This window comes from Necator americanus, chromosome IV (assembly GCF_031761385.1).
Source record: "Necator americanus strain Aroian chromosome IV, whole genome shotgun sequence".
NCBI lineage: Eukaryota > Metazoa > Nematoda > Chromadorea > Rhabditida > Ancylostomatidae > Necator > Necator americanus.
This window is the reverse complement of record NC_087374.1, coordinates 23,584,159-23,602,891: the sequence shown is the minus strand read 5'-3', so window position 1 is coordinate 23,602,891 and position 18,733 is coordinate 23,584,159. Positions and strand designations below refer to the sequence as shown.

The 18,733-nt window shown below is 40.8% G+C and overlaps 3 protein-coding genes across 5 annotated transcripts; 2 read left to right on the top strand and 1 right to left on the bottom strand.

Moving 5' to 3' along the window:
• Positions 1–165: 165 nt before the first annotated feature.
• Positions 166–6,224, top strand: RB195_002472 (uncharacterized protein; the record flags this gene model as incomplete). 2 transcript variants are annotated; one of them, XM_064199746.1, is made up of 3 exons in its annotated part: positions 166–248; positions 5,501–5,624; positions 5,721–6,224. In XM_064199746.1, 3 exons carry the CDS (start codon positions 166–168, stop codon positions 6,222–6,224), a joined length of 711 nt encoding a protein of 236 aa, XP_064055627.1. The 2 variants fall into 2 exon arrangements, with proteins under 2 accessions (XP_064055627.1, XP_013301749.2); XM_013446295.2 differs by lacking the exon at positions 166–248 and having other exon boundaries at positions 5,505–5,624.
• Positions 6,225–9,516: 3,292 nt separating this feature from the next.
• On the bottom strand, positions 9,517–11,993 carry RB195_002471 (uncharacterized protein; the record flags this gene model as incomplete). Of its 2 annotated transcripts, XM_064199744.1 has the most annotated exons (7): positions 9,517–9,612; positions 9,701–9,789; positions 9,859–9,972; positions 11,220–11,243; positions 11,296–11,425; positions 11,800–11,890; positions 11,968–11,993. In XM_064199744.1, the coding sequence occupies 7 exons, from the start codon at positions 11,991–11,993 to the stop codon at positions 9,517–9,519; spliced, it is 570 nt and encodes a 189-aa protein (XP_064055625.1). The 2 variants fall into 2 exon arrangements, with proteins under 2 accessions (XP_064055625.1, XP_064055626.1); XM_064199745.1 differs by lacking the exon at positions 9,859–9,972.
• A 5,796-nt stretch (positions 11,994–17,789) lies between these two features.
• RB195_002470 (uncharacterized protein) lies at positions 17,790–18,347 on the top strand (the record flags this gene model as incomplete). The annotated part of the gene is made up of 3 exons (XM_064199743.1): positions 17,790–17,795; positions 17,910–18,033; positions 18,121–18,347. 3 exons carry the CDS (start codon positions 17,790–17,792, stop codon positions 18,345–18,347), a joined length of 357 nt encoding a protein of 118 aa, XP_064055624.1.
• Positions 18,348–18,733: the final 386 nt, after the last annotated feature.

Genomic DNA, 18,733 nt, shown 5'->3' with positions numbered 1-18,733 from the left:
ATTCAGCATTAAATCTCTGTGTTGTCTCAGTATGGAAAAGAGAAAGTCCCCAGCTGCTGATCGAATGCGGATCACACGTGTGCCAGCCAATTGCCTTCAGTGTTCGTTTGATGTAGTGTCGTTCTAGTCGGTTTCTCTCTCGTTGTTTCTGAATCGTCGTTTACAATGCTCGATTGTCCAAGTGCAATAATATTCGTCAATAAATTGATATTTTTAAGAAAGGAGATCTCCGATCATATTGAGTTTTTGTTAATTTTCGTTACAAGTATCTGAGATCGCAAGTAGTAAGAGTTTCTGCTGAGTGTTTCTAGTCTTCAGATGAGCGAGGCAGGTAACTTAGAAGGCGTAGATAAGCAAAGACTGGTCTGCGATTAGGAAACCTCCTCCCGAAACGAAAATCAATCTAAGGTGTCAGATAAAATGTGAAGGTGTAGTTTTTGGTTTGTTCACGGTTTTCTCGGCTTCAGTGATATGGAAAGGAGACCTGCTGTGACTGCCATAAATGAACTTTTCCCTCTCATGCACAAAATACGGCCTGATTCTTTGAAAATAGTAGGTGTGCTGTGTAAAAGAAGAGTGGTGTAATCCAATGAAGTAGGAGGTTTCGCTGCATTCGATGATGTGAAATGCACCGGGCCAACCAAGCTTCAGACCCGACGGCGATAACCTTCAGAAAACTTGTTTGGGAGGATGAGGACGCATAATTCACACATCGGCTGGTCACCGCAAGTTATTGTGTAAGCGCTCATGAACTTCAAACGATTTCGAGTCGAAGTTGAACGCGTTAGCGCAAAGGGATACGTTAACTTCAACTACTTAATGTTTGCTCTATCGGATAGAAAATTTGATGGTGTTGTGAAGTTGGCAAGAAGTGATATTTTATATCAACATATCAATTCAAAATTGTCATTCATGGCGACTCTTTTGACTATTACTTTGACTATTTTCTCTCATTTGGCCATCCAATTTCAGTTGATTTGTTTACAAATTTCAAATAACTATTTACATAAAGATGCAACTTCAAGGCTTACTCGTAAACTAGAGTTCTATGACGGCTTGACATCTTACAGGATCTTTGGCAAAAGTTGTCAATCTTTCCATTTGCTTCATTGTTTTTATCTTCACTTTTGTGAACAGTAATAATGTAGAATGAAAAACTTGATGGTTCACAGAAATTTTCACCAGTGCTAAAAACATGCAAACTGGATGGGGAAGTTTCCAATGGATGTAGAGAACTGCCTCATTGGGCGGATGATTGTTGCATCCCCAAACAGATTGATTAAGGTGGTAAAAGTCGATTTTTTTTAGCCACATGTTACATTAGGATTGATAAAGCTTCGAAGTTTTTGAAATGTAGAAAGGCAGAAAAGGTGAGTTATGATATTTGTCTCTTCCTGAGAGACCACGCACACAAGTCCACGTGTTACGTAGAAGACGTACAAGACCTATCTATTCCTTATCCCGTTTATATCACAGATTGGCCGGCCTTCAGCCCTATTATAAGTTGTTTTTTTTTAGTTTTTTTTTTCAAAGTTTTTCTTAAGCAAAGGAAAAGTTGAATACATTGTAACGTTGGCCACACCTTTGCATGAATTATTCCTTAAAAAACGTTGATGAGAACACTTTTGTTTGCTAACAACCCGCTTCCCAGAAACAATAACACCTACAGCAGTAAATAATCATTTCTTAATATTGCTGCAAAGCGCATCCCTGTTAGGAATCAATGTTCTGGTCGAAAAATTGAGGAATCAATATACTTTAGTAGAGAAGATTATTTGCCTCTTTTTAGCCCTTCTGAAAGTACAAAGATTAATAAAAAGAATTACAGTGAGGTGGTAATAAATAAAAACGTTAGGAGGATTTGTTGTAAAATATGGTCATGAACAAGAGACCTCCAAATTCAAGAAGATGTCGATAAATTCTCTGAAACACGGGAATATGATATATATATATATATATATATATATATATATATATATATTATATATATATACATTTTACTAATATTCATTCTTTACATCAGATAGTATATATATATATATATATATATATATATATACTATCTGATGTAAAGAATGAATATTTAAAGGCATCACCCCACGAATCTGAGGTGGTACGGATTTCAGGTGGAGTATTCGTATACGGGATGGGAGACTATGGAGAGGGGGGTGATTCCGTCCATTTCTTCCTAATTGCCGTAAAAAACTGCTCGGAAGATGCGGCGCCGATACGGCTTCAGGCGTTCTGGCGCACTATTTTCTACAAGGAGTTCGACTGGAGCGCGCCAGCCTTGTGCGGCGCCGCATCTTCTGGGCCCTTTTTTTACGGCAATTAGGAAGAAATGGACGGAATCACCCCCTCTCCATAGTCTCCCATCCCGTATACGAATACTCCACCTGAAATCCGTACCACCTCAGATTCGTGGAGTGATGCCTTTAAGAAGTGGTTACAAAATTTCAGTTCCAAAGACCCACAACGCTTCTGCGCAAAACTTGTTGTTTGGTTGTTTTTTCTGCTCTTACTCCTGTTGCTTATTTTTATTATTATTGGACCAAGAACTTTATTTGAAGCGATTGACCAATTTGTGTGGCGGGAGATGGGTGAAACATGTGTGGACTGCATAGAGAAACCTTGTCTTAACCTTGATAGTTGGAAAGGTAAGTTATTCTTCCTTTTCTGCAAAAGAGAAAAGTTTAGCTACATGTCTCAATTGCTGGGGGCTATGACAGAAGTAAGGTTTCTCATTGTTATCGAAGAAACGGGATCACTGGAGTACTTCTCCGTTGCAAAAAACTGAAACGATCACTAGACGATTATGAGGCTGAGGTATACGAAACTCCGTGTCCATGGAAACTAGGTTTTCCTTACGCCTTGGCTGAATAACTAGTTTTTACCCTATGCATATTTCTTTACCAGTATTTTGATGCTGTTTTTATGATCACGGATCAAGGCGGTATGTCGTAAAAGTGGAACAAGAACTCGGTTAAGCGATGCGGTAAAAGTATGTACTTGTTTTTTTAGTGTTCCAGTTATACTAGCTGCGACACAATTAAATCCGGAATCGAGTTTTTTTTAGCAGTAATCTATTGAAACAGCTGTTTGATACTTTAGAAAACCTATTATTTTTATGACAAGAATTTTAGTTATACGTGCCATTAAACGTTCAAAAGAACTTTAGAGCAGCTTTCTGAAGTCCTTAACTACCAATGGAACGTTGAACCACTACAAAAGATAAGTTGGTGTGTGGGCTGTCTCATTTCGGTATCCAGATAATTTTTTACTCTCAAACCTATGATTTTAGATGGAAATATTTGTCAGAAATGGAAACAAGCAAAGCTGTATTGCAACTTTGGTGACTATAGTGCAAGACAGGTGTTTACTATCCTGTAAACTACATATCGGGAACTTTCATCGAAATCCCATTCATCAAAAGCTGATCTCAAGTGAAGCGAAAACTTTTACAACTACTTTTACACCCAAAATACGTGCCTTCTTAAAGGCAGTTTCTGATTCTGAGGATGGATTTCCACGTACTTCCTTAACATTCTTCTGACCAATATCAAACATTAGTCAACAGAATGTTAAATAAAAATAAAATAAATATGTCTCAATAGAAATAGAGGGAATTCTTATCCAGAGTTTTTTTTCTGCAGAAGAAACGAGAAGAAAGAGAAGAAAGCAAGGAAACAAAAAAAAGAGAAAGAAAAGAAATAACAATTTCATGCAGCTTGAATTCCGTTAGAATCGGAAATACTCATTTCTTTGGTTTCTGTGAGATCATTGAGAGTCTCAATAAGGGGTTGGAATCAGACGTTCTTCTCCAAAGGTTCTTTAAAACCTACTCCGAGGTTCAAGTTTCTCTCCTACTCTTTCTTCACTTCTTGCATTATGGTCGAGTATTACTGGATATTTACGTACATAGTTACTAACAAACATTAATGCTGCTCTTTATTCTAAAAGAAAATAAAAAAGCATAGAAAATCTGCTTTGTTTTCCCTCGCGTAGCTGAACTGTCCATAGAAATGAAAGAAAAGCAACTCTACCTTGTAATTCCGTTCTCGTACTAAATAAGATCAAACTGTTATGATTATTCTCTGTCTCTCACTCATTATTATTAACCAGTCTACCTTGTAATTCCGTTCTCGTACTAAATAAGATCAAACTGTTATGATTATTCTCTTTTTTTATTAACCGGCTAAAGCCGGACTTCAGACTTTCTGTGGTGTTTGCTTCGCTCGCTTTCACTGATCAACGAAAATTAATATTAGTGTTGTTAGTTCTATGAAATTGGACTTGTGTATCTCCGACAATCCTTCTTCCTTTTTTTATATTATAACTAAATGCGAAAGATTTCATAGTCTTCTTTCTAAACGTGTCAGTTCTACATTTGCAGAACAATCGAGCTTCAGCTTCAAACACTCCCTATCAATATATTATAGACAATACTTAAAAGTATCTTGCGAAATATGGGGTTTTCTCCTGTTTTCTACAAACGGTTATCAAAGAATGGTGTTTTGGCATAAAATAACGTGGAAGACATCATCCTACTGATAAAGATAACGTTCCACGTCAGATCACAAAAACATCCTGCTACTATTTAAGCAGCCGTTTTCATGCGCGTTTCCACTTTCTGAGAACGGCATGCTACGAACTTGAGGCGAACGAAGAAAGAAATAGATACGCGGAGGAGTCACGAAGGTGAAAAGCAACGCACCCAGTGGCCACGGCTATGAAACGGCTTTAACCATTTATCTTTTGCAACATGCACGCGAAGGTATTGCGCACCATTTCGATTCCGCGGGACACGTCTCACCCCACGTTATAGGTATCTGGCGCCAGCGCGTTAACCCGACGCCGGTGGACCCGTTGCAGCCCATTTTCTAGCTCTTTGGCGCCGGCGCACCAACCGGACGCCGTTGGATCCGCCGCACCCCCTTCTATTGGTATCTGGCGCCGGTGGACCCGTCGCATCCCTTTTATAGGTGTCTGGCGCCGGTGGACCCGTCGCACCCACTCCTATAGTATCTATAGGTACACACACACACACACACACACACACACACACACACACACACACACACACACACACACACACACACACACACACACACACACACACACACACACACACACACACACACACACACACACACACACACACACACACACACACACACACACACACACACACACACACACACACACACACACACACACACACACACACACACACACACACACACACACACACACACACACACACACACACACACACACACACACACACACACACACACACACACACACACACACACACACACACACACACACACACACACACGTGACAGAATAAGCCCGTTCTTATATACATGATATTTCCACTACTCTCCTTCGTTTAAACTCTTTCTTTAGAACTCCAGGTTGTTTTGTCCTTTTTTCTTGCATAACCTACTTTGCGACCTTTTCTCTCATGTCGAACAACGATTTCGGCAATTTGAAGTGCGATGATTGCTGTGCACGAATTACGCATGAAACGGATAGAAAGTGATCATATCGTCTTTAGTGCGAAGGTATGTAGTGCAAAAAGGCGTGGATTAGTGACGATGACGGACATGCGGATAGAGGTGGGCGTTGTTTAACAAATTAAACGCTCTACGATATCATTAAATTGTCTATACAACCGTTTCTAGTCACTACTTCCTGATTCGTTCACTATATAGGCAGTCAGTGGATTACTATCTCCACCAACAACTTGTCATCCAGCATTCCAACAATGCTTTCGCACTCGACTTTGCTCAGCTTTTTCCTCTGCGGATTCCTGGCAGTTGCACAAGCGCAGTACGGCTACAACTATCCGTATCACTACTCCTATCCGTACTCCTATCCATCCTACTATTCGTACCCATATGCAAGAAGCGCTTACGGATACAGTCAATATCCTAGCTACTATTCAAACGATTACTACAGTAACTACAACAATTACAACCGTCATCCTTCACTCGGACTCTTCCGAGGGTTGGGTGGTCTCGGTGTTGACCAGTACGGAAACACCTACATCGGTACACCGAAGAATGGAATATTCATCACATGTAACGGTCGGGGATGTCCTGGACGAGGAAAATGAATGGATCTCTTTTGTTGCCTTCTGTATATACGTGTTGTTGATTACACAATTGATATTCCATAAAGATTTCCTTGCTATGCGTGATGACATGGAACTGTAGGAGCTGCTGCAGAGAGCACGTGAACATCGAAATCGGTTTCTTATGCATTCCCGTCGTACAAAAGCTGTTCATGCTATTCTCGAATATCTATGTATTGAGAACCATTACGTTCGTCTTCGCATAAATGTACTGTTAGCGAAATCTATGAATTTTGTACATTTTCAATGCCTAAGACCTGAATGCGATTCTGTGTATAAGTGTAAATACAACGATCAACAAGTGCTTATATTCTACCTTTTATTCAGTTTTAAAGCATTTATTTTGGTTTCTGTTTTTGTGGGACAGTTGACTACGATAAGTCATACTAACAAATTTAATCGTACTTAATTATCACAGAAAATTACTCGTGACAATATTCTAAGATTTCTGATGTTCTGTTGGCTGAAATGTCTCGTTACTTTATTGATGATTTTTTTTTGACAAACTTCTCAAAGTTGTTTTGAATGTGCTGCATCCAGCAACTGTTGCAAAATGTGGAACGAAGTGTGAGAAAAGTCTTTGATCTCATTTAAAACCTTGAGGAAGATATCCGGGAGTGCGCTATGTCGCACTAATGATAATTTGTTTACACCTCGCTAGCTGCACAGTCCTCACTGCGTTTGATAAATATAACGAGTTTTTGGCATCTATCCATAGCTGAACTAATTCTGAAGATGGGAAATTAAAATTTACTTTTTTTCGGGAAGATAGTTCATGTTATGTGTTCTTTAAGGCTTCCTTCTGGCTCTAGTGGTGTGGATAGCTCCACAATTTTGTTTAGAAACCATCCAATTAGCTGGCAGCTTTCCATTAATTCATGCTAAAAAATCTTCTACATTTTGTGATTTATTTATAGGAAATCTCCAGAATGCTATTTTTTTGCACGTTCGTTCAAAAAGGGGAGTAAGTGCAAGTCTCTGACCCTGAGGTCACTAAATTCTTGTGTAAGGAGTCTTGTTGTTTAGTGAAGCATTACGACTATTGAAAATAGCACTTGGAGAAGAAACGGAATTGTCCATATGCCAAAGTAAAAATCAATACTCATGTATATTTATGTACTTGTATGTCCACACACTTTCATCTTATATATTATGCTGGCATGAGTACTGAAATTTATAGAATTTCATTGATTCTCCATAGGTGTGTATATAGTCAGCTATCTATCAGTCAGTTTGATCTCCTATGATGTCGATACCATGGTCCACTGCGTCTCACTACCACCCCAGTTTCCCTGATTGCTATAAATCTTTCCTTAACCTCATATAACATTGAATTTTATTACGGAAATGAGCGGTTCTCGAGTTCTAAACGGGTGATTTCGCCGAAATCTCAGAACCAATCAATAAGGATCAATCAAGGAATCATAATAAAGTTGAACGCACACGTGCAATGAAAATCACTCCAATCAGTCAAATATGCTTTCAGTTACACTCTAATGTTGATGCAATGATGATGCAAAAAAGTGTTTCTCCTTCGAATTTCTCTTAAATGTTGCTTGTCACTGAACTGTTCATATCCGGAATTCAGAGTGCTCGTTTCATTACAAAATAGTACGAGAATACCAGTTTGTGTTTAGAGTCTGAAAGCACCCTAAGGAATTCATAACAAAACAGTTCTTGGAGGATCTTCTCTTCTCAACAGCGAGTCTTACTGCGTGATCAGCGCTTGCATTGCGATTTGTGTCGTAGCATGTAGAAGTGGTTATATTCGCTTGCTGTTGGTGTCTGGGATGCTGGGATGCCATCATGTGACTGGTGGAATCAACAATGCGAAATATCAACTGGCATAGGCGAGGCTTGGCTGGAGTTACTTACTTAACGTCTAAAAGTTGTTGTTTGCATAATATCCAGACATACTTGGCCCCGTTTCTAATTAACTTCTCCGCTAATTCCTGTAAGTGTATGACCAAGCACTCGCAAGTGAAGAACCTAAGAATTTCGAGCTGTCCTCTCATGAATAGTCGTTCCTTTCCAGATCACAGGAGATTTCCTAGGTATGCTCAGAGATGGAGAGTCGCTGGCTTACTTGATAAACAGACCTTTTTGCCATTATCAAAAAACTATATGGCCTCGGGTGACCCACGAACGCTTTCGGTAGAAGTACATAGTTTCTCAGTTGTGGTGGGATCTTTTTATTTTGACTCTTCTTTGTGTGTTTTAGCGGTGCTTGGGCAGCACTCTGATGCTTTCTCAAATATGATATTTTTTCTCAAAGAGGTGGAAGTTACGAGGAAATTCAAGTTGCAGTTAGTTCTACTTTAACAGACGTTTTTATGCCTAGCAACCGGTGGCCATTGCAAAATGAAATATTTTCAACACACTTCATTGAAAGTTGGTGTGTAGTGCCGTAGCAAATTTTTAATTTTCTTGTTGAGAAAGGTAACGTACACTTTGTTGAAATTCCTTTTTGTACAAGCTATGTAATCTACATGCATATATTTACATAATATCTAAGCAACTGTCTCGAAATTTTACCTTCAAACCATTTTTTTTTCTCAAAATGGTTTTGTAACCCATCATCTCACTACTAGTAGGCTTTCGAAGATCAGTGCAGCTAAGTCTTTCAGTGAATTGACTCTCACGTTTTGAAGTTGTCGCCTCAGTGAGAAATTGGCGATCTCTGCCAGATCCACTCTATTTTCTCGGATCCATTCGACGCAACGATACCGTTCTAGAAGACAGTAGTTTGGGGTCAGAACCAAAGGCTCCCTTGCTGTTCTGACTGTATCCGGTTTTTAATTTCTGGATCTTTGATTATCTCTTTTCAATCACTGATGAGTGCAGCGCGCTTCAAGAAGGGAAACAAAAAAAAACAAAAAAAGATCACGATCAAAAAGATCAGATCAAAAAGATCATGGTATCACGAAAGAATCGTCTTCTCTTATCTCGCAAGCTTCTCGCTTAAAGGCAACATTTTTAAGTTTTTCCAAATAAAGGCTGCATTAGATTGATGGTTTAGTGTAGCGGTTAGATTTTCCGCTTCCTGTACGATCGGTCGGAGGTTCGAAGCCGCTGCAGTGCTCACCAAGCCTTTCATACCTTCGGGGTCGATAAATTGACCGGACTTGTCTGGGAGGATAAAAACACTGACTTGACACATCGGCTAGCCACCGCAAGTCACTGTATAGGCCAGTTTCACGTTCGTGAACCTCAAACGATTCTGAATTGAAGTGAACGTGGTGGTGCATCCCAAGCGGATTGACTAACGCCAGGCACTTTATCCTTTATCCTTTATGTCATCACTTATTGACTTAGTACATTAATTTTGAAAATGATTTTATCATTTCTCGCCAGAGAGCGCACTTTTCTTTCGCTTAGGGTGTTGCCGTTACCAGAACAACGCCTGATGTTGGGAGAAGACCGGTAGTATGGCGCCTTTTGAGATGTGTTGAAGTCAAATCAGCTTTTTCCTAAAACGTCACATTTCCGAGATCATGAGAATTATGATCAACTCACCTTTTTTCAATGCTTTTTATTTCTTAAACGTTAGGAACTCACAGTTAAGGATTCTTCCGCTAAGTAGGTCAAAGTGATTTTGTAGTCATCTGGTAAGGAAAATATCGGTATGAGTAGACCTATGATCTGCTCTGAAATGCGAAAGGCGGTTAACCATTAGAAATTTTTGTGAGATTTTTGGCTGCAGTGTTTGTACATACCGTAAGTCATGTTTGGTTGAATCCATAACGCAGCTCTTTGAGAATCGTATTCGAATATTACTTTTCGGTCTTTTAAGTGTTTTGGTTTAGTTCTGCGACTCCTTTTCCTGCTTGCTAATGTCCAAAATAGGGAAAATAAATAATATAGGTGGGGTTGTTATGTGAAATTGCTAACACTTTCTGGCTTGGAGAACATTAGTGAGAACTTTAGAGATTTATCCATCATCAAGATTTTCCTACATTTGCTCCTAATCAATGGCTGGCTGAGAGAGCAATAGTTAAAGGCAGCTAACCACGAATCTGACGTGATGAGGGAACCCGCGGTAGAATCCAGAGTTAGGTTGTAGATTGCGGGATCAGGGGTGGTTCCGCTCTTCTCTCCCTGGTCGTCGTAAGAAACCGCGTGGACGACGACGTTCCTTAGGACGATATCAGTTGCAACGCGCCAACGCTTTGTCCACACACCCGCAGTGCGAACGGTTGAAGATCGGTGATGCCTTCCCACCTGCCTACTTAACTGAGTCACATTAATAAGCTGCTAAGGGGACTGGAATGTGTGCATAGAGGAGCGTCCTAACGTACATCGCAGGAAATAAGGCTGTTCCCACGCTGTTTTTTACGACGATTAGTTACAACCCCAGCTCTAGTTTTTCCCGCACATTCCCTCACCACTCCAAATTCGTGGAATGCTGCCTTTAGGGTGAATAGGGCCATAGAGAAACCCTAAAAAATACAAGGATGGAAAAGTCGGAGGGAAAATAAGAGTTGGGAAATTTAACCTTGCCAAAAAAAGGTAGATAATTTCCACAAGAACTTTGTACTTTTCTACTATTATATGCATTCGTGACAGTCACATGCTTGTACGAGCATAGTAAATGATCTCTATGCATATCAATAAAGTTATAAAATTCTACGAGATTTCAGTTTGGGCTCCTCGCATCGTTGACAGATGCGATAGAACGGCACCTTAGCTTTTCTCCCCACACGGCTGCACCGGCGCACAGCGTTTCAACGTCCTTCTAGTGCTCGCGGTGTCAGACACCGCCATCTGTACTCAGTTGATGGTCATTCATCAATCGGCGGTGACAGGCACAAGCTACGCCATCAGGTCTGTGAACTGTGCGTAGAGCCCCACGCGAAATTTCCATAAGACTGCTTCACTGCAAAAAATGTGAAACAGTGGTTTTCCTTTAGTCGGACATTCATGGGGAGGGGGTTGTTCACTTTGAATTGAACTACCAATGTATAAAGAGCTCTTGTGATGTGTCAGCGGTATATTCTCACAAATACCATAAGGTAATTTCTTAACTATACACTAAAGGTACAGTAAAGGTAGAATGTGTTAATGATCGTTTCCATACCTGATACAGCACATTCAGCGTGATCTGCAAACCCTAGATTTCGGTAATTCAGAATGAGCAACAAGTAAACACTCACCCTTCCGTCCTTCATCAACACAACCTTCACAAAAAATATGTGCACAGGATAGTTTTGTCATTTTTGATACTAACACCATTTGACCACATTTTCCATCGCAGAGTTGCATTTCTGGCATGACTTCACCAACCTGAAGTGCCTAGGTTCGTGTATGTATTAAACATATGGATGTACGTATAGTCGGTGCCAAATACTCTCAAGTACGTTGCCTTCACCCACGGTCTTTCTCTGCTTGGCACACTCCTCTGACTCGCTCTAGTCAACCTCATACGGTTGGACAAATTCAGAGGCGGCTACATATCTTTCCCAGTGATTACGGTACGGTATTTTTCAAAGTCGTGACGTAGACGTAGGCGTAAACGCATTTTCTATCTCTAGTATGCTCCCGCTTTCCCGCTGTACTTGAGCTGAACTTGGGTGGCTTAAACACAACACATCCAAGCAGAGATGCAACCCTGTTTAGATGTATTGTGTGTGAGCGTAAGTCCTAGTGCTTATGGTCACCTCATCAAGTGTTTTCGCCGAAGATGAAGACGAAACTCGTCCTTTGGACTTGGATTGTTGTGTGGAAGTGCATGATACCGCTCCTGTATAGCTGGAATTAAACAAATAAATCTTCAGGGATTTGTCGCAACAAGGTGCGCAGTATTGATACGAAGATGAAAAGCTCACCTGACTTGTGAGCGCGAATTATCCATTTGACCCAGCGAAAGAAACTACGGGAACAAACCGTTCTCCCAGTCTTAACTCTAGAAATGAACCACATCTTAGCATTTCTATTCAGAGCTGCATCTTGTGATCGCAGCACTGCTCTAAACCAACAAACGCTGAGCGGTCGCTGTCGAGCTGACTTGCAGTTGTCTGCTGTTACAATCGGGTCAGAACACTCTGAAAGTTGATGCAAGTGTGTAAGCGACTGGTTGCGATCGAAATGCTAACTCGATTCGGACGGTAGATCAGCGCAGGTCGCACCGCACCACTTCAAACACAGTCGCTTACGTCACTGTAAGGCAGCTCAAGTCTATTTCGTCCTACTGTACACTCCGACGTCGTTAGATATAACGACCAACATCAAAAGTGATGGTCGCTTTTTCGCGAAGCATTCGATCTGGGCGAAGCATCTCATTCTTTCCAGTGAGAACCTGTTGAGAAAAAAATCGCCGTTACCGACGTGTCATCGCTGACGGCAAGGGAATATGGGTAGGTTTACAGTTAGTTGAAATAAAAAATAAATAAAATAGTTTTTTCATCGGATTGTGGGTACAGTAGTCGGAGAGTTTCGCACTCTTTCCTGAAAGAAACCATCATTTCGTGCAGTTTGGAAGTAGCTGTAAGTTCTAAACTTCCACTCCAATGAAGGTAATTTTACCACTTCTGGCGCACTATATTCTTTTTATTTCCAGTCTCTTTTCACATTTCTCTTCTTGATCTCATCTCTATGGGAACTTTTCACTGCGCTGTGTCCGTTGATGACCCTCTGTCGGAAGCTTATGAATAATTTTCATCCAACAGAAGGAGTTTTCCTTTTTCCTTTGAGAAATATTTTTCCAGCACCATCAAGCATTTCGAGAACTACTCCGAGTGGCTGTAGATCAACAAGCATAGGAAAGCGGTTCTTGTCAGACAAAGTGAACTACGCATTCTCTACCTGCCCATTGGAGGAAACAGACACTTTTCAGTTTCATGGCTATCAGCGTTATCAACCTTTTCTTTCCCACTCTCCATTTGTGCCTCGCTGACGTGTATTGCACATCAATTCGTGCGTGTAATTTCTGCGAGTTTCCACTTATGTTTTCCCTACATATCTTGCTTTTTCGTAGTCAACCTGCGTTCACTCTTGGAAATCGCTTTCTTACTGTGATCGTTTCGTAACAATGCTGAGAGAATTGCCGGGGGCATCGGTTGAATCACTAATAGAGAAACTGCTGGAACAAACATGTCACTCTCAGAAAATATAATTTTTTGGATATCTCTGTTTTTGTTTTGACACATCCAGGATCTTTGTGTGACTCTTTTTTTGCGCGCTAGTCACTAAGAACTGTTGAAGTAGCTATTTTTGTAAGAACAGCAATGGAGGTTACTGTCACGAGTTTTCTTTGAAGTCTTCTACGCATGCCTGTAAGTGTATGTCGTTGGGCACTGAGTTTGTCTTCAGGCGTCAATTAATTTCGATCTACTAATCAGAATGACTCAGTGTTGTGTTTTCAGTTGCCCCATACCTTTTCACGAGGAGATGGATAAAACGAAATTTTCCTTGTTATATACAAAGTTTTGATTATTCTTTTGCAAGTGAAAGTCGGGGAATTGTCACATTACGCAGAATATGAAACATAAGGGATGAAGTGCACTGCGTTGATCAATCCCTATCGTGATGCGCCTACGCGTTCGACTTCAACTTCGTTTAAGGTTAATGAACGCGCGTGCAGCTCTACAATGACTTGCAGAGGCGAGCCGATGTATCATGTTAGTGTTTTCATCCTCCCAGAAAAGTCTGGTACTAATTTATCGACCCGGATGGATGAAAGGCTTAGTTTGCACTAGGGCGGATTCGAACCTCCGATCTATTGTAGCCAAGGCTGAACCTCTTGCCGACTGTGCTACATCGCCCCATATGAAACACAAAAGTGGAAAAACTGGAAATAAACATGGAACATTAGTGGAATACCACATATTCGTTATATTCTAGAAAAAAGATTCTTCCGCGCCAAAGCAGAGAGGAAATAGCTAAAACATTCTTCTTTTTTTTCTGTATCAAGGCGTTGTTCCACAGATTGCTTGCAAAACATCCCACTGTATTTAATGCTTAGCTTTTTGCCGCTAAAAACAACTTAAACTTCGGAACACATTGGTTCGAAACAAACGGCAAGTTTTGACTAGCGAACAAAGCTGATTGGTTACTATAAAAGGGTGGCGACAGTGCTGATCAACGTACGATTGCTCCTCCTACGATTCGAGAGAGCAACGGGATGTTCTTGAGCTTACTTTACGTTTCCAGCGGTCCTCCTTTGGTTGAAATTGCATCGTGCAACCCCAAAGCACTCCAAACTACGTTTTGTGCTAGTTATCAATCAAAGGGCATCTTTTATGTATTCTTACGCAAACAGGTGCACTTTTTAAAGAAGTTTGCGTTGCTTACCCTATCTGCAGAATCGCTAGCATTAGTACTCTCGTTTTTTTTCATTCTAAGCACTTCAGTTCATTTTTCTGTGTGCAATTTCACGAGTGATTCGTGCTTCTGCAGGAATATGCACGCTTTGGTACGTGTAGCGCAAACGCTAAAGTGGTTCCGCTGTGTCCACACGATCGATCGCAGGTTCGAATCCGCCCTGGTGCCAATCAATACTTTCTGCCCTTGGTGGGCGATAAATTGATACAGTGACTTGATACATCGGCTAGCCCCAACAAGTCATTGTACAGTAGGTAGACATGATGCACGTACGCAGTTGCGTACGCGGCCTTTCTATGCGCGCTTCGGTGGAGCGGAGCGGCTAGGAGCGTGGCGAAATCCTTGTTGGCACCACCCATCGCTGCAGTTTGCGACGGTCCCACCTCGGTTCCAACTGCTGCTTCCACCGCGCCGTTTCGAGCGTGTACGCAAATGCTCCGCAACTGCACTCGTGATTCAAGTCGTTTTGACCCGACTAAACATTCCAGTTCCAGTCCATTCCAGGCTAGTTACACGTTTGTAGCCGGATACGGACGATATGGAACTGAAGTGAGCGTGGTGGCACATTCCAAACGTCATACACTTTATTCTTTGCCTTTTGTGTGGACACTCACTTCGTCGCTGCGGCTGCAAACTCTCCCAAACAACGTATACGTGTATGGAATCGGCTCCGAATGTGTTTAACCTGATGACGAAGGTGCGTGACGTGCAATGATGGATCCTCGTTCCCCACTTGATCCACACTCCTTCTTTCTTTGCTTCGTCGTAAACGCACTCGTCTGGTTGAACATACTTGGAACCTACTGTACGTAACTGGATGTTGCTGTCTAGCCCTTAATAACTGCGTCAATTCCAGTACGCTCTTTAATTTAAACATTCGAGAACAAAGAGGCTCAGCGATGAGTCGCGCACATTTCAGCAGTTATTTAAATGATTTCCTAGTTTCTAAGAGAATTTTTTAAAATGCATGGGTTTATTGCTCTCGAATTCGACACAAATATAGCTCGTAAAAGTCGATTGGTTCACACCGCCAGACACAAAAAAAAGCGCGCTGTCGTCAGTGGTGCTGCACAAAAATGGTTCACTTGCAAACCATGTGCTCTTTAATTCAATGTCTCTGTTTTCGAGCAGTTTGGTTAGAGTTTCGTGTGAAAAAAATAAATTTGATTAACAAGATTATTCTACTTTTACAGAACACAGGGGAAGTGTCACTGTTTCAATGGATTCATATAGAAAGAAGCAGAAGGGAAAGTCGTTCAAGTAAGAACGTCATGGAGACAACTTTTGAAACGAAACGTAAGCCATAAGGGAATAATGTGTAGGATAGTCGAAAACGCAGCGCTCTCATCCGGTTGACTGCGTCTGCTGCATACTATAGGCACTAGTGAATCTAAAATTTAAAAAAGAAACCGCAAAATCGGCTGAATACTAACTTTTTGACAAAATTGATGACAACCCGGTAGAATATATCTGCCTCCGGCTATGCGTGTAGAAGTGTTGCAGGCTAGTACTTTTCATCCAAGGGCAATTCCAACATTGTTTTTGTTTTTTGAAAAAACCTCCACAAGAATATTTCGCGTTGTTTTAGCATCTGTTATAGTTAGAATTGAGGGTAGTGGCCTTAACCAGTTAGCTGAAACTTTTAGATAAATCCAACTATTATTATTATTTATTCATTATTACTCAATTATTATTCAACTTATTATCCAACTTTACTTATTAGAAGTAAGAAATAGGAAGAAGGAAAGAGATTTATGGGAATAGAAGTGTTCTAGTGCTATCCCGCAATGAGAAATGTCTTCTGAAGATTTTCTTCGACTGCTTCCAATATTTTTATTTGCTGCGCTTAAAATGTGAAAGAATTGTACAAAATGCTTCATTCTCTTGGAATTAATCACTCGGATGCCCAAGAAAGGGAAAAATCGCTAAAGTAAGAACAAGCTGAGTGTCCTAAATGATCTCAATCATATAAAAAGATATGTCAGTAGTATCAGTTAGCTACTGGTTGAAATGTTTAAAAGGTTGACTTAGATGGAGTTCGACTCTTACGTCCAGCACGGCAACCGCACTTTCTGCGAGCTGCGTCTGAGCCCGCCTTGTTCGACCTTCGGCCGTAGCTGGCATGGAACCCATTGATCCGTTGCTGTTCCACATTCTGCGGAACGTTGCCTCTCTTCTGAACTGTCTTCCAACGCAGCGTCTCCTCAGATCTTCTTCCATCAGTTCTGTCCAGAACTCTCTTTTACGACCAAGTCATCTTTTCAAGCTTGGGTCTGAGAGCCTGATAGCCTCAGGGGAGCTCGGACAGGCGATCTGAGGGATTCTTCGTAATGTGTCATTCATGTGTCATCCACTACTACGTCAAGTTCTTCGCTCCGAGTTCTTCGTACATCGCAGGCCAAAAATCGTAAAAGCTGCCTAAGCAACTTCTTATCCACGCCTCAGTCAGTCTTCAGGTCCTGTCAATTTTCCAACCTTTACATTGGGTTTGGGTCAAAAGCGGACAGGGGGATTTTCATCTTGTTTTTGTTTGCGATGGAAGTCGACTACAGGTACATTGTTGAAGAGTTCCCAAATTGACCTTTGCGACATCTTCGCTGTCATCGGTGAATTCAATCGGTTTCAAATGATGATGGTTAAGATCCTTCCTGGGTCCAATGGTCATTCGTGAAACGGCTCAGTCCACATAACAGTTGTACGGATGTGTGACTTCTGCCTCTTCTTAACTGTTGTAATAAGACGACTTTTATTTAGTTTCGCATAAAAACTTCTCTGTGAAGGATAAGTAATTTATTCGTAATATATCCCTACAAGCATGAAAAGTCTGCCATTATTTTGTTAGACTGTTCAGAAACTAATGTAACATTAAAACTTCTTTTTTCTCGTGCATATTTTGCAGTAGTACCTCTTTTGAGTGCTATCACATATCACTGCAGAGTTTATTTTGAGATTTTTCTCTCTACACAATTAACTTTTAATATTAATTTCTTCCGTAAAAAATTGTGGTATTGCATGGACATGCGAAGGAACAATTTCGACACATTTACATTACGAATCTGAAACCAGTACGTCAAAAACAGTTCGAAAAATCACCGAAACGTGAAGTCAACGAAGTGTTAGCAAATGTACTGTTCACGACTGGTTTCGAGGATTTTGTCGACGAACTCACTGGTTTCGGGTTTTCTTTTATCCATCATGACAGATTCGGTCGTGAAGAGTATGCCGAACAGAAGGTCGCTGGCACCTGCTGAAGACGACCACAGACGGAAGACTTCATTTGAACCAAAATGCGTGTTTTTTTCGAACTTGCAGCGAAAATCGGAGAAAAATGGAGGTATAAAAAATCGTCTTTATTCTTCGGCGAGGTTCCTTAAGCATATCAAGAGCGATTCTTCTCCGTACCGTGTTGTTGCAGTCAGAAGTTTAAGTTCTTCGACAATCGTTTCAGTGGTTGGATCTGCTACCTACAATCGACATGAGCTTTGACAATTTGATCCATCACAGTTTGGGGTACCATCACGACAGAGAAAATGTTTGTTCTGAGCTGAGAGAAGCCGCTCCAAAACTACACGGTGCTTTCCCTTCATTATTTTCCAACAACCTAATTTTACTATATGAAATGTGTAGGTCATTAATCTCCTAAAAATCTATAATTTCAGTGGTGGTGCATCAGTGTGGTTTTTACGATAGTGGCAAACTTAGCTATTCTCATAAAACCATATTCTTTCCGTGGAATTCTCGTGCGCGATTACGTAGAAAAACACTTCATTGCGCTATTAGTGCAATCCCGGATTCGTGGAAAGCAACATGCACTTATTTATTTCCTCATTCAAGACCACTGCGATGCAGCAAGGCGGACTCTTCTCTTTCGTTGAGTCAGTTGTAGTAGCTTTAATCCTTACATAATAACATCAAATAGTTTTATCTCGAAGATAACAAAGTCCAGCTTCATGGTTGCCATCATGTTTCATGTTTCCTTTTCTAATTTTACAGCTTTTTAGGAGTCCTATTCTAACAAATCCTTCGAGATTGTTCAACCTCTAATCTCCCTTTTTATTTCACTTTTTTTGGGAATTCCACCTCAGTATGACTTTTTTGAGAACCCTTTAACCCCTGAAATCATAGGATTGGAAAGCTTTTCCTGTTAGTGCCATATTTCTACTTCCGTTATTTCTCGCGTACGTGAGAACTTATTTGGAATCTCGAATATCTCCCATATTATCTTCAACTTCCAACATTCTACATGCACTCATTCGTCCCGTGACTGCTTCT